Consider the following 14,323-nt stretch of genomic DNA (forward strand, 5'->3'; position numbering starts at 1 on the left):
TATGTTCTTTTTCGAAAAATTTTTCTTATAAAACCCTATTATTTTTATACCGCATCTTAAAATAGATTGCTTTAGCTTTAGTTTGAGATATAAATCATTTCTTAACTCCTCAAAATGAGATCGACACGATTTTTTAAAATTTTTTGACATAACCCAACTTGACAGATGATTTTGTATGTTCTTTTTCGAAAATTTTTTCTTATAAAACCCTATTATTTTTATACCGCATCTTAAAATAGATTGCTTTAGCTTTAGTTTGAGATATAAATCATTTCTTAACTCCTCAAAATGAGATCGACACGATTTTTTAAAATTTTTTGACATAACCCAACTTGACAGATGATTTTGTATGTTCTTTTTCAAAAAATTTTTCTTATAAAACCCTATTATTTTTATACCGCATCTTAAAATAGATTGTTTTAGCTTTAATTTGAGATATAAATCATTTCTTAACTCCTCAAAATGAGATTGATACGATTTTTTTTATATTTTTACATTTTTTGACACAACCCAACTTGACAGATGATTTTGTATGTTCTGTTTCGAAAAATTTTTCTTATAAAACCCTATTATTTTTATACCGCATCTTAAAATGGATTGCTTTAGCTTTAATTTGAGATATAAATCATTTCTTAACTCCTCAAAATGAGATCGATACGATTTTTTTTATATTTTTACATTTTTTGACATAACCCAACTTGACAGATGATTTTGTATGTTCTTTTTCGAAAAATTTTTCTTATAAAACCCTATTATTTTTATACCGCATCTTAAAATAGATTGCTTTAGCTTTAGTTTGAGATATAAATCATTTCTTAACTCCTCAAAATGAGATCGACACGATTTTTTAAAATTTTTTGACATAACCCAACTTGACAGATGATTTTGTATGTTCTGTTTCGAAAAATTTTTCTTATAAAACCCTATTATTTTTATACCGCATCTTGAAATAGATTGTTTTAGCTTTAATTTGAGATATAAATCATTTCTTAACTCCTCAAAATGAGATCGATACGATTTTTTTATATTTTTACATTTTTTGACATAACCAAACTTGACAGATGATTTTGTATGTTCTGTTTCGAAAAATTTTTCCTATAAAACCCTATTATTTTTATACCGCATCTTAAAATAGATTGCTTTAGCTTTAGTTTGAGATATAAATCATTTCTTAACTCCTCAAAATGAGATCGACACGATTTTTTAAAATTTTTTGACATAAGCCAACTTGACAGATGATTTTGTATGTTCTTTTTCGAAAATTTTTTCTTATAAAACCCTATTATTTTTATACCGCATCTTGAAATAGATTGTTTTAGCTTTAATTTGAGATATAAATCATTTCTTAACTCCTCAAAATGAGATCGATACGATTTTTTTTTATATTTTTACATTTTTTGACATAACCCAACTTGACAGATGATTTTGTATGTTCTTTTTCGAAAAATTTTTCTTATAAAACCCTATTATTTTTATACCGCATCTTAAAATAGATTGCTTTAGCTTTAGTTTGAGATATAAATCATTTCTTAACTCCTCAAAATAAGATCGACATGATTTTTTTATATTTTTACATTTTTTGACATAACCCAACTTGACAGATGATTTTGTATGTTCTTTTTCGAAAAATATTTCTTATAAAACCCTATTATTTTTATACCGCATCTTAAAATAGATTGCTTTAGCTTTAATTTGAGATATAAATCATTTCTTAACTCCTCAAAATGAGATCGACACGATTTTTTTATATTTTTACATTTTTTGACATAACCGAACTTGACAGATGATTTTGAATGTTCTTTTTCGAAAAACTTTTCTTATAAAACCCTATTATTTTTATACCGCATCTTAAAATAGATAGTTTTAGCTTTAATTTGAGATATAAATCATTTCTTAACTCCTCAAAATGAGATCGACACAATTTTTTAAATTTTTACATTTTTTGACATAACCCAACTTGACAGATGATTTTGTATGTTCTTTTTCGAAAAATTTTTCTTATAAAACCCTATTATTTTTATACCGCATCTTAAAATAGATTGTTTTAGCTTTAATTTGAGATATAAATCATTTCTTAACTCCTCAAAATGAGATCGACACAATTTTTTAAATTTTTACATTTTTTGACATAACCCAACTTGACAGATGATTTTGTATGTTCTTTTTCGAAAAATTTTTCTTATAAAACCCTATTATTTTTATACCGCATCTTAAAATAGATTGTTTTAGCTTTAATTTGAGATATAAATCATTTCTTAACTCCTCAAAATGAGATCGACACGATTTTTTTATATTTTTACATTTTTTGACATAACCGAACTTGACAGATGATTTTGAATGTTCTTTTTCGAAAAACTTTTCTTATAAAATCCTATTATTTTTATACCGCATCTTAAAATAGATAGTTTTAGCTTTAATTTGAGATATAAATCATTTCTTAACTCCTCAAAATGAGATCGACACGATTTTTTTAAATTTTTACATTTTTTGACATAACCCAACTTGACAGATGATTTTGTATGTTTTTTTTCGAAAAATTTTTCTTATAAAACCCTATTATTTTTATACCGCATCTTAAAATAGATTGTTTTAGCTTTAATTTGAGATATAAATCATTTCTTAACTTCTCAAAATGAGATCGCCCTATCGGCAAAAACTGGAAAATTTGCGAAAACGACAAACCCGGATATATCTCCCTTATTACCAAACATAGAGTATTAAAATTAAAACATTATTTGGACAACTTTTTACGAAGAATTCAGTGGCGTAGGTAGAATTTTTTTCCCATCTTTTATTTTCGAGATTTTAGAAGTAACTTTATTTTTTTAAATGGAAATCATCGAGTACAGAGTACCAAGAACTTTATAATATTATTTATATTTACAAAAATTGTTTTTAATGTTAAAGAATAACTTGAAAAACAAAACAAAAAAAAAGGAATCCTAAAAATAGCAGCTGATCAGTGTTTTAGCAACCAATTTTTCGAAACTAGAATCGTTGAGAGTAGTGGTGGAAGGGATATCCGACCATTTTTTACTTTGTTCACTTTTTTACTTAGTATTCCACCATTCACAGGAATTGGTATCTCTTTTAGGTGTTGGACACTGCAGATAGTAATCAAGTTCAACCCCAATAAGACTTTTTTCATTGAACACAACTTTATTTATCATTAGCAACCTCATTGTAACAATCCTAATACGTTATATAAAATGTCTTGTTCCAGTTTCGTCTAGTTTTCTTCTCTTCGCTTGTAATTCATCATCACATTATCATCATTACTATCAGAACTGTCGCTGTTATCACTTTTGATTATTAATTAAAGTATCCTCTTTTTAATGCAAAAAGCCGTTTTGAAAAATCACTTTCAGTTCTTGAGAAATAAATTTTTAAAATGATTGACAATTTATTGAATTTTGCAAATTTCGTCCATGAAGTTTTAAAAATTCGTATAAAATCCAGTTCTTGGAATATGAGTATGCAAATTTCCCACAGTGTTAATAAGAGTGTCCTCTTTCCAATGAACTAACCCGTTCTGAAAAATTACTTTTCGTTTTTGAGAAAACAATATTTGAAGTTTTGATAAAATTTTCGATGTTGCACTTTTCATCGATAATTTTCAAAATTGGCTATAAAATTAATTTCTTGAAGGATCCTTGTGGAAATATCACCAATTATTAATTAAAGTATCATCTTTTTAATGCAAAAAGCCGTTTTGAAAAATAACTTTCATTTATTGAGAAATAAATTTTTGAAATGATCGACAATTTTTTCGAATTTTTGAATTTTCGTCGAATTTTGGAATTATTAAAGTATCCTCTTTTTAGAGTTGCTTTGTTAGTTAAATCAGCATCAAAAAATTCATTTTGTATCTTGGATCCAAATAAGTTGACATATCTTATCAGCTTTCTTATTAATTTAATTTTTATTCAAATATCGTAATAATGTGGCAATGTAGGGTATCACTTCAGAAATGCACCAGAAAATATAAATATAACTTGAGTTTTCTCCAACTTTTCCAACGAGTCAATTCTTCTTCTTTATATCAAAATGTAGTACAAATTATCAGCATTCAGACGCCATTAAACTTTATTCCGCCTTTTTCTGCTTTTCTGAAAAAAAGGTTTTTTTGTTCACTGTCTGTCACGACGAGCTGAGTCTAGTGAAAATTTGAGTTTACCCGAGGTGCTCGTTTCACCTATAATATTTTTATTTTTCTCCAAGTTCCGGTTATACCGGAAATGGACCCCAACTTCGCTATTTTAAATAGAATGTACGAACTTTTATTAAATTTTCGGGATCCCCGCTAAATTTTAATATAATTCGTTCAAACTTATATCTAGAGTGCAGTTTTTTTCGAAAATTTTGGCAGATGCAACCCTTACAATAAACATAATTTTTCGAAATTACACTGGAGTTCAGCCAAATATTCTAAAAGTTTGCACAGAGAGGGTTCACGGCTTGCATAACACTTGAAAATTTGTTTAAAAAATTATACAGGCTGGTCACCAATTTGCGCCGAATTTCCGTATCTTGAAAAGTCGAAAACTTCGTTTTTTTTTAAATGGCAACACCGTATTGTACGCTGAAAAATAAGGGAATTTTGTCAGTACATCCCTATATCTAAAGTTTAATTTTTTGTTTTTGATCAAGTTTCAATTTTTATATTTTTTTATTTTTTATTTCTTAGATCATCCTGTATATTTTTTTTTGCGGAAAACGTAGTAAAGTTGAAAATGTGTATTTGATCCACAGTTATTAAATAATTTAAGCATGAAAAACTATTATTGCAATGATTTTCGATTTTTGACACAGTTTTGATTCACTCTGGGCCATAGTGTACAGGGTGGTTCAAATACGATGTCCGAATATTCTAACTCGGAAACTGTAAGAGTTAAAAAAAAGTAGCTTACATGTCACGATCTTGTTTTTCGAGAAACTGCTAATGCCGAAAACCTCAAAGCGCTATCGTCTTTTGTTTTTCCCCTAGAGGCCAAAATTGAAAATATCGTAAATCCAGCAAGTGCAATTATCTTTGTTATTATTATAGGTGGAGTATTATAACTAAGACATTATATGGACACTTTTTTACAGAGAATTTCATGACGTAATTAAAAAAAATTTTCGGTTTCAGATTTTGAGATATGACAATTTTCGTTTTTTTAAATGGAAACAACCACTGATTATTCGCTTATTAAATTCGTTATTTTTTTCTGATTACAAAAATATAGGGTTTAACAGGTCTATTTCTTATTGTTTTAGAATAAAGCTAAAAATAAACTTTTTTTTTAGTGTCGTTAAAGAAATTAAATTTACAGTTTCCTGTAAATTATAAATAAAAATTTGTTGAACTATTTAATTTATATTTGTTTTATACAAAAGTTGGAATAGATTGCATTATTTCACATTTTTTTATTATAGTATATTTTAGTTTTAGTTTTTATTATAGAATAGTTTTTAGTTATAGTACCCTAATTTACAGGAAACTGTAAAAAATTAGTTTTTTTTTAATTGGGTTCAAGCTATTTATTCCGCTCCTTTTGTCATCGAGATATTTGTATAGGTCTAGCTCAATTTTTGATGTTTTCACTGCTTCCTTTTCAGTGGCAGGTTGAGAGGTATTCATAACGTGTTTAGATATTTTAGGTTCATTAAAATCAAAGAAGTCATCGCTAGAACCTCCACGTTCGCAAACCTTCTATTTAAGCTATCCATACATGTTCTTAAAAGTAATTCACCATTGGAACTCATACAATGGAGTTTGAATTTTTTCCTATTTATTTTTTAAAGAAAAAAGACTCGGCAGTAAGTATCTATAATAAACACAATTCTGTCCTTGCAAAACGTCGAGTGTTTTATGATTTTGTACCTGCTAGACCAATTCTCGAAGTAGTATCCTTTAACTTGTTTTTGCTGTCTTTTAATTTCTCTTTGTGTTTGAGATAGTCATCGTAGGATTTGTTTCCATGCACTCTTTGTGAATGAGTCTCTGTGTGTGAATTCTTGTCACACGTTTCAACCAAGAAAAATGTTCCTTCCAGCATTGGGGTGTTCTTACACTTTTCAATGTTACTTACTACAGTCGTAGTTGATAAAGATGTGGATGTAGTACTGGGGTTAGCAACTATTTCAAGTGCCCCTAGAAGTTGAAATCGACGGCTTTTTTTAAATAGTATAATTTTTTGGGTTGTACAGATTGCTTTTTAGTCCCAGGGATCTAGTCTTCATCACTTTCTGATGAATTATGGAAAGGATTTGGTTCTGCACCACTTGAAATCTCCATGATCCTATCTATAAGTAAAGAAATACAATATTAAAATGTTGCCAAAAAATCAGACTAATAACGAATTCCATTGGGAAGAATTCTTGGTTATAGAAAAGTTCCAAGAATTAGAAATTAACAAAACGAAGACATGTTGGCAAAGGATAGACCTTTCAAATAAAAAAAATCTTATTCAAATCAAACAATACGTTCAAAAGTTATCGCAGTTTGAAACTGATCATAATTTTTTTTTTAATTCATTACATTAATTGGAATTATTTTAGATATGCTTTGAGTTTGCGTCAAAAATTACTATCATTATTATGTAACGAAGACGGCCGATTTCGAGAAGAAAGAAAAGAAGAAAAAGTATCGAAAAGAAAAAGACTTTACACGTCAAAATCAACTAAAGAAGGTGATTTTATTGAAGGTGGGTGCGAAGAAATTTACGATTTAGTCGAAGAAGAATACGGATTCGAGGAATTTTGCGAAATAATAACATCGAGGTGTTTATATTTACTATTTAATATAAAAGGTAATTTTAATTTTAAATACATTTTCTTAATTAATTAACCTAAAACTAGAGTTTAGTGAAAGTCTTCGTGCTTACATTTCTTAATTAAATTTAATTTTATTTTTTAGAAATCAATTTAAATTCGCCAATTTCCTGTACGAACCTCGACGAGACTTTATCACCCGACCACCTCGATATAAAAGAATCTCTCGACTCTTTCTACATAAAACATATTTGCGCGAACGTTTTAGATTTCGTTTGCGAGGAGACGTTCCAAAAGAGTCTCGATGAATCCGAAAAGTACGTCGATTTATTCGCCCATTTATTCTCTGATTTACAAAATCTCCATGATACTCTTCTTCACCAAAAAATTAAAGCTGAGGCGCGATTACGTAGCTTAACGATAATGCATCAATTGTTATTAAAAAACGATGCAAAAACCCCAACCGTTTTATACTGCATCCACCAACAATTATTAACGGGTTGTTTTGGGTTAATTAATATAAGATCTGAGCAATCTTGCACTGAGTATCACTATTTAGATGGAATTGAAGCCTCGCCGTTAAAAATACGCGAAAATATTTGTGATTTAGTCCATGATATTCAAAAAAAATTGGTGTTGTTTTTGAGTACGGCGATTGATGATCAATCGATGAAACAATTGCAGTTAATTACAACGTTTTCTTTATGCAACGTTTATAAACCGGCCGATTTAAGTTTGGTGATTCAAAACGGTTTGATGGAGGTTTTAATGGAGGTAACAACGCCGATTTTAGGCTCGAATAAATTAACGAGTCGCTCTCAAATTTTAACAATCGCGGCGTTGAGATTAACTCATATTTTGGCGGTGTCTTGTTGTATTTATTCGAAGAAATTAGATTCAATGATAACAGAAAAAATTATCGATAACATGTACGAACAATTAAACATGATTTTAGAAAATAAACCCACGAATGTATCTTGTTATTTAAACGCTTCGGTTTTAACGAGGGCAAGAACGAATTACGAAAAAATCTTGGGAAATTCTTTGGTTTTTTTGCGCACCTTAGCTTCGAGCAATTTAATCCAAAAGATTTTGGCTTCAAAGAAATGGGTCGACTCTTTATTAATAATAATTGGGGATAAATACGGGATACAAACAACAAATCAACCTTATGGATTAAGATCGAAACTTTTAGCTTTACAACTTTTACAAGTTATTTTATCTGGATTAGAAGAACAACACATTTCAAAGGGGGATCGAGATTATTTAATCGAAGAGTTGATGGAGTCACTTTCAAATTGTTTTTGGTTAAAACCCGAAGCTGAAAAATTAAGCTTCTCATTAGACACAATCGACGAATTTCAACATCACATCACCGAACAACCCGAAGATAGCGTCGCAATGGAAACCGGTTTTGATCGGGAGAAATGCTCAAATTGCATCATTGAAAGTAATTTAACGTTATGTCACGAACCAGGGGGGAGAGGATACGGATTAGGGATGTCTTGTATAAAATCGGGATGTTATCAATGGAAAATTTTGATTGTAAAAGAAAATAAGGGAAACGAAGGAACTTGTATTGGAGTCGCAAGGTTTCCAATTAAAGATTTTAGCCACCGATCAACGAATGATATGTGGTTATATCGCGCTTACAACGGAAGTTTGTATCATAACGGCGAAAACGATTTGTGCTTACCCAGTTATACCCAAGGCGATTACATCACGGTCGTTTTGGATATGGACGCGAAAACCTTAAGTTTTGGAAAGAATGGGGAAGAACCCAAATTGGCGTTTGAAAATATTGACGCAAACGAATTATACCCGTGCGTTATGTTTTATAGCACAAATCCCGGGGAGAAAGTTAAAATTACCGATATGCAATGTCACGGGACTCAAAGCAATTTGTTACCGGGGGAACCCCATTTAACACCGATGGCTGGAATAGTTGCGGAAGCCCATATTGGATTAATTAGAAACTTACATAATTCGAATACATGGACTGAAGAGGTAAGTTATTTACGATTTTTATTAAAATAGTGAAATTTTTTTAACTCAAAACGCAAAGGGGAGTTAAGTTGCTAATTCTAGGTTTAATGTTTATTATTTATAATTAAATCTAGAACTAGATGTTGTATCCTATCTTGACTTGCGGCCTGGGTTAGCGGTTTTGTATAGAATACTTTTCCAACACATACAAATATGCTATTTAACTAGGTTATTGTCTATGATACAAAGTAATATACAATAAGACTCTTGTAACTGCCTCTCTCTGGCTCTTTTTTCTGACTTTTCCTTTGTCACGGGGTCCCTTTATATATATTTCAAAATTATGTTTTAATTAATAACGACAAAGTGTAATTAGATAATGAACGCTTGTTAATCAAGATTGAAAGTGACCCGTGACCAAGGTTACTATAATTATTTGAGAAAGTTGTATACAACATATCAACCTCAATTATTTCTATACATGAACAAAAAAATGATCAATTTTCTCCGATTAAGTTTTTAAAAATTCGTATAAAATCAATTTCTTGGAATATGAGTATGAAAATTTCTTAAGGTGTTAATAAAAGTGTCCTCTTTCCAATGAACCAATAGGTTTTGAAAAATAACTTTTCGTTTTTGAGAAAACGATATTTGAAGTTTTGATAAAATTTTCGATGTTGCAATTTTCATCGATAATTTTCAAAATTTGTTATAAAATTAATTGCTTGAAGGATCCTTGTGGCAATATCACCAATTATTAATTAAAATATCCTCTTTTTAATGCAACAAGCAGTTTTGAAAAATCACTTTTAGTTCTTGAGAAATAAATTTTTGAAATCATCAACAATTTTTTCGAATTTTGCAATTTTCGCCGATTAAGTTTTAAAAATTCGTATAAAATCCAGTTCTTGGAATATGATTATAAAAATTTTCCAAAGTGTTAATAAAAGTGTCCTCTTTCCAATGAACCAACCCGTTTTGAAAAATAACTTTTAGTTTTTGAGAAAATAATATTTGAAGTTTTGATAAAATTTTCGATGTTGCAATTTTCATCGATAATATTCAAAATTCGCTATAAAATTCATTTCTTAAAGGATCCTTGTGGAAATATTACCAATTATTAATTAAAGTATCCTCTTTTTAATGCAACAAGCCGTTTTGAAAAATCGCTTTTAGTTCTTGAGAAATAAATTTATGAAATCATCGACAATTTTTAAATTTTTGCAATTTTCGCCGATTAAGTTTTAAAAATTCGTATAAAATCCATTTCTTCGAATATGAGTATGAAAATTTCCCAAAGTGTTAATAAGAGTGTCCTCTTTCCAATGAACCAATACGTTTTGAAAAATAACTTTTAGTTTTTGAGAAAACAATATTTGAAGTTTTGATAAAATTTTCGATGTTGCAATTTTCATCGATAACTTTCAAAATTCGCTATAAAATTCATTTCTTAAAGGATCCTTGTGGAAATATCACCAATTATTAATTAAAGTATCCTCTTTTTAATACTACAAGCCTTTATGAAAAATTACTTTTAGTTCTTGAGAAATAAATTTTTGAAATGATCAACAATTTTTAAAATTTTGCAATTTTCGTCGATTAAGTTTTAAAAATTCGTATAAAATCAATTTCTTGGAATATGAGTATGAAAATTTCCTAAGGTGTTAATAAAAGTGTCCTCTTTCCAATGAACCAATAGGTTTTGAAAAATAACTTTTAGTTTTTGAGAAAACGATATTTGAAGTTTTGATAAAATTTTCAATGTTGCAATTCTCATCGATAATTTTCAAATTTCGCTATAAAATTAATTTTTTGAGGGTCCTTGTGGAAATATCACCAATTATTACACCTTTTTTCGACAAAATCCAACTTAACAAGTTTTCATAAAGGATTTCAAGAACCATTTCAAGAAATTTTATGCATCAACCTCAATTATTTCTATACATGATCGAAAAATAGATTTTTTCAGCTCCAATTTAAGGTATAAATCGTTTCTGAATTCCTCAAAATAAGGTAAAGGTGACAATTTTAAGTTGTCATTTTTCGTGACATAACCTTAATTAAAAAAAAATCAATTTTAAAAATTTTTGTAAATATAACATATATACAGGGTGGTATTAATTAGCACACCCTACTGCATCTAGTTAAAAGCGCATAAAATCGAAGCAAAATGAAAGTTTTTCATAACGAACTTAAACGTGTTTATTTATTTATATACATATTTTGTAGTGAAACGTAAATTAACGAAACAAAAACAAAGAATTTGATATTTCCACTTCGAACCAGTTTCTGAAGAAGGTTGCAACATGGCATCCGAAACGTCAAACCTTTTATTAAAAGACGCACGGCAAAACCCGAAAGTTTCTAGTGTTAGTTCTAGTTTTAGTTCTAATCTTAGTTTAAAAAACAAAGAAATATAGAAAAATCACAAAAATCAAAGGTTGTCATTGACGTACCGGAAACAAAACTTAAAGATCACTTAATAAATTTGAAAAATATTCAGAATATACATAGAGTGTAAGTTGAATATTTATTCAGTATTTGGTTGGGTACCTTTTTTGTGTAATTACGGCTGCACATATCTCTTGGGATCTCTACGCACATATCTCTTGGGATTTTCTGCCATTCTTGTTGGATAACCTCCCATAATTCTTGTACCGTCTGTGGTTTTAGCATCATAACTCTTCTTTTAATAATTGCCCATAAGTTCTCAATTGGATATAAATCCGGGCTCTGTGCAGGCCAATTTAGAAGTGGTATTGCTAGATTCTGAAACCACTGTTTTACCAATATTGACCTATGGCAGAGGGCGCATTATCTTGTTGGAAAACCATTTTCGAAGAAATTGATAATGGCAAATTGTCCAAATATGGGATAAGATGGTTTAGCAATACATTTTGGTATGTCATACCATTCAACTTTCCCTTTATTTGAACAATAGGCCTACTTGCAATGTTGACATCATATACCTGCTGCATCGTGGCTCTTATCTGTGAAGAAGTAGCGAAAGGATCTTTGAGCGCCTGTCGGACAATTAGGGAATCTTCTCTTTTTGAGGTTTTTCTGCGTCTTGATCGATTTTGATTAGAAAAACTTTTATTATTTCGATAATGTTTAGGTGCGTTTTGAACTTTTTTACGCGAACTCCCAATAGATCGGATCATTTTCAAACATCTTCCATATTAGGCGTCTTTCTCCCTCCATAGAGCTTTTTTTGCGTCCCATCTCAATGATGTTTAAACAATTTTATGCGATTTTCGTTTAAATTGACTTAACTGACGTTTATAAATCAAATTTAACTGTCAATACGAACTTCACATGGAACAGACATTGCCAACGTCAGGGTGTGCTAACTAAAATGCCAACTTAAAGTAAACATTTTTACGAAAAAATATTTATAACAATTTAAGCAGCGATAAAATATTACTACAACAGAGCTATTACAAATGATACAGTATATGTCAATACAAACAAATAAGAAATTATGTTAAAATGGCGTTATACATAGTTCGAAATATGGATAGTACTGTTTGAATTTGCATTGAATTAACGTGTATTTCTATGCACCATCTTAAAATAGATTCTTTTAGCTGCAATTTAAGGTATGAATCAATTCTTAACGCCTCAAAATAAGGTTGAGGTGATTATTGAAAGTTTTTTGGACAAAATTCAACTTGACAAGTTTTCTTAAACGATTCGATTTCAAGAAATTTTTTACATTAACCTCAATCATTTCTATACAAGGTCTAAAAATAGATTCTTTTAGTTGCAATTTAAGGTATAAATCGTTTCTTAATTCCTTAAAATAAGGTAAAGGTGACAATTTTAAACTGTCATTTTCCGTGACATAACTTTAAATAAAAAAAAATTAATTTCAAAAAATTTTGTAAATATACCATACATATATATTTCTATGCATTATCTTAATATAGATTCTTTTAGCTTCAATTTAAGGTATGAATCAATTCTTAACTCCTCAAAATAAGGTTGAGGTGATTATTTAAAATTTTTACTTTTTTTGACAAATTCCAACTTGACCAGTTTTCAAAAACGATTCGATTTCAAGAAATTTTTTGCACCAACCTCAATTATTTCTATACATGATCTAAAAACAGTTTCTTTTAGCTTCAATTTAAGGTATAAATCGTTTCTTAATTCCTCAAAATAAGGTAAAGGTGACAATTTTAAACTGTCATTTTCTGTGACATAACCTTAATTAAAAAAAAATTAATTTCAAAAAATGTTGTTAAATATAACATATATATTTCTATGCATTATCTTAAAATAGATTCTTTTAGCTTCAATTTAAGGTATGAATCAATTCTTAACACCTCAAAATAAGGTTGTGATTATTTAAAATTTTGACTTTTTTTGATAAAATCCAACTTGACCAGTTTTCAAAAAGCATTCGATTTCAAGAAATTTTTTGCACCAACATCAATTATTTCTATACATGATCTAAAAACAGTTTCTTTTAGCTTCAATTTAAGGTATAAATCGTTTCTTAATTCCTCAAAATAAGGTAAAGGTGACAATTTTAAACTGTCATTTTCCGTGACATATGTAACTTTAATTAAAAAAAAATTAATTTCAAAAAATTTTGTAAATATACCATATATATTTCTATGCATTATCTTAAAATAGATTCTTTTAGCTATAATTTAAGATATGAATCAATTCTTAACACCTCAAAATAAGGTTGAGGTGATTATTTAAAATGTTTACTTTTTTCGGCAAAAATCCAACTTGACAAGTTTTCATAAAGGATTCGATTTCAAGAAATTTTTTGCATCAACCTCATTTATTTCTATACATGATCTAAAAATAGATTCTTTTAGCTTCAATTTAAGGTATAAATCGTTTTTTAATTCCTCAAAATAAGGTAAAGGTGATAATTTTAAACTGTCATTTTCCGTGGCATAACCTTAATTAGAGAAAAATCAATTTAAAAATTTTTTGTAAATATAACATATATAAAAATAGATTCTTTTAGCTTTAATTTAAGATATGAATCAATTCTTAACACCTCAAAATAAGGTTGAGGTGATTATTTAAAATTTTTACTTTTTTCGATAAAATCCAATTTAACAAATTTTCATAAAGGATTCGATTTCAAGAAATTTTATGCATCAACCTCAATCATTTCTATACATGATCTAAAAATAGATTCTTTTAGCTTCAATTTAAGGTATAAATCGTTTTTTAATTCCTCAAAATAAGGTAAAGGTGACAATTTTAAACTGTCATTTTCCGTGACATAACCTTAATTAAAAAAAAATTAATTTCAAACATTTTTGTAAATATACCATATATATTTCTATGCATTATCTTAAAATAGATTCTTTTAGCTTCAATTTAAGGTATGAATCAATTCTTAACTCCTCAAAATAAAGTTGAGGTGATTATTTAAACTTTTTACTTTTTTTGACAAAATCCAACTTAACAAGTTTTCATAAAAATTCGATTTCAAGAAATTTTTTGCATCAACCTCAATCATTTCTGTACATGATCTAAAAATACATTCTTTTAACTTCAATTTAAGGTGTAAATCGTTTCTTAATTCCTCAAAATAAGGTAAAGG

General features: G+C 28.5%; 1 protein-coding gene and 1 long non-coding RNA gene across 3 annotated transcripts in view; one reads left to right on the forward strand and one right to left on the reverse strand.

Annotated features, from left to right (window-relative positions):
- Positions 1-14,323, forward strand: part of LOC111421641 (probable E3 ubiquitin-protein ligase HERC1) — a 54,998-nt gene that overhangs the window by 15,857 nt on the left and 24,818 nt on the right. Inside the window, exons 7-8 of the mRNA XM_071195389.1 lie at positions 6,544-6,794; positions 6,902-8,763. Coding sequence (XP_071051490.1) covers positions 6,544-6,794; positions 6,902-8,763 — 2,113 coding nt within the window. The remainder of the gene's footprint in view (positions 1-6,543; positions 6,795-6,901; positions 8,764-14,323) is intronic.
- The window catches only part of LOC139429558 (uncharacterized), a 50,221-nt gene continuing 40,252 nt past the window's right edge, over positions 4,355-14,323 (reverse strand). Inside the window, exons 2-4 of one of the 2 annotated variants that reach the window (XR_011640113.1) lie at positions 5,867-6,288; positions 4,911-5,810; positions 4,355-4,582 (exon numbers count right to left, since the gene is read on the reverse strand). This is a non-coding gene — a long non-coding RNA (uncharacterized lncRNA). Of the gene's footprint in view, positions 4,583-4,910; positions 6,289-14,323 lie in introns of both variants that reach the window. The other variant, XR_011640112.1, reaches the window with a different exon arrangement.

Source organism: Onthophagus taurus, chromosome 3 (genome assembly GCF_036711975.1).
Source record: "Onthophagus taurus isolate NC chromosome 3, IU_Otau_3.0, whole genome shotgun sequence".
In the NCBI taxonomy this organism is placed as follows: Eukaryota; Metazoa; Arthropoda; class Insecta; order Coleoptera; family Scarabaeidae; genus Onthophagus; species Onthophagus taurus.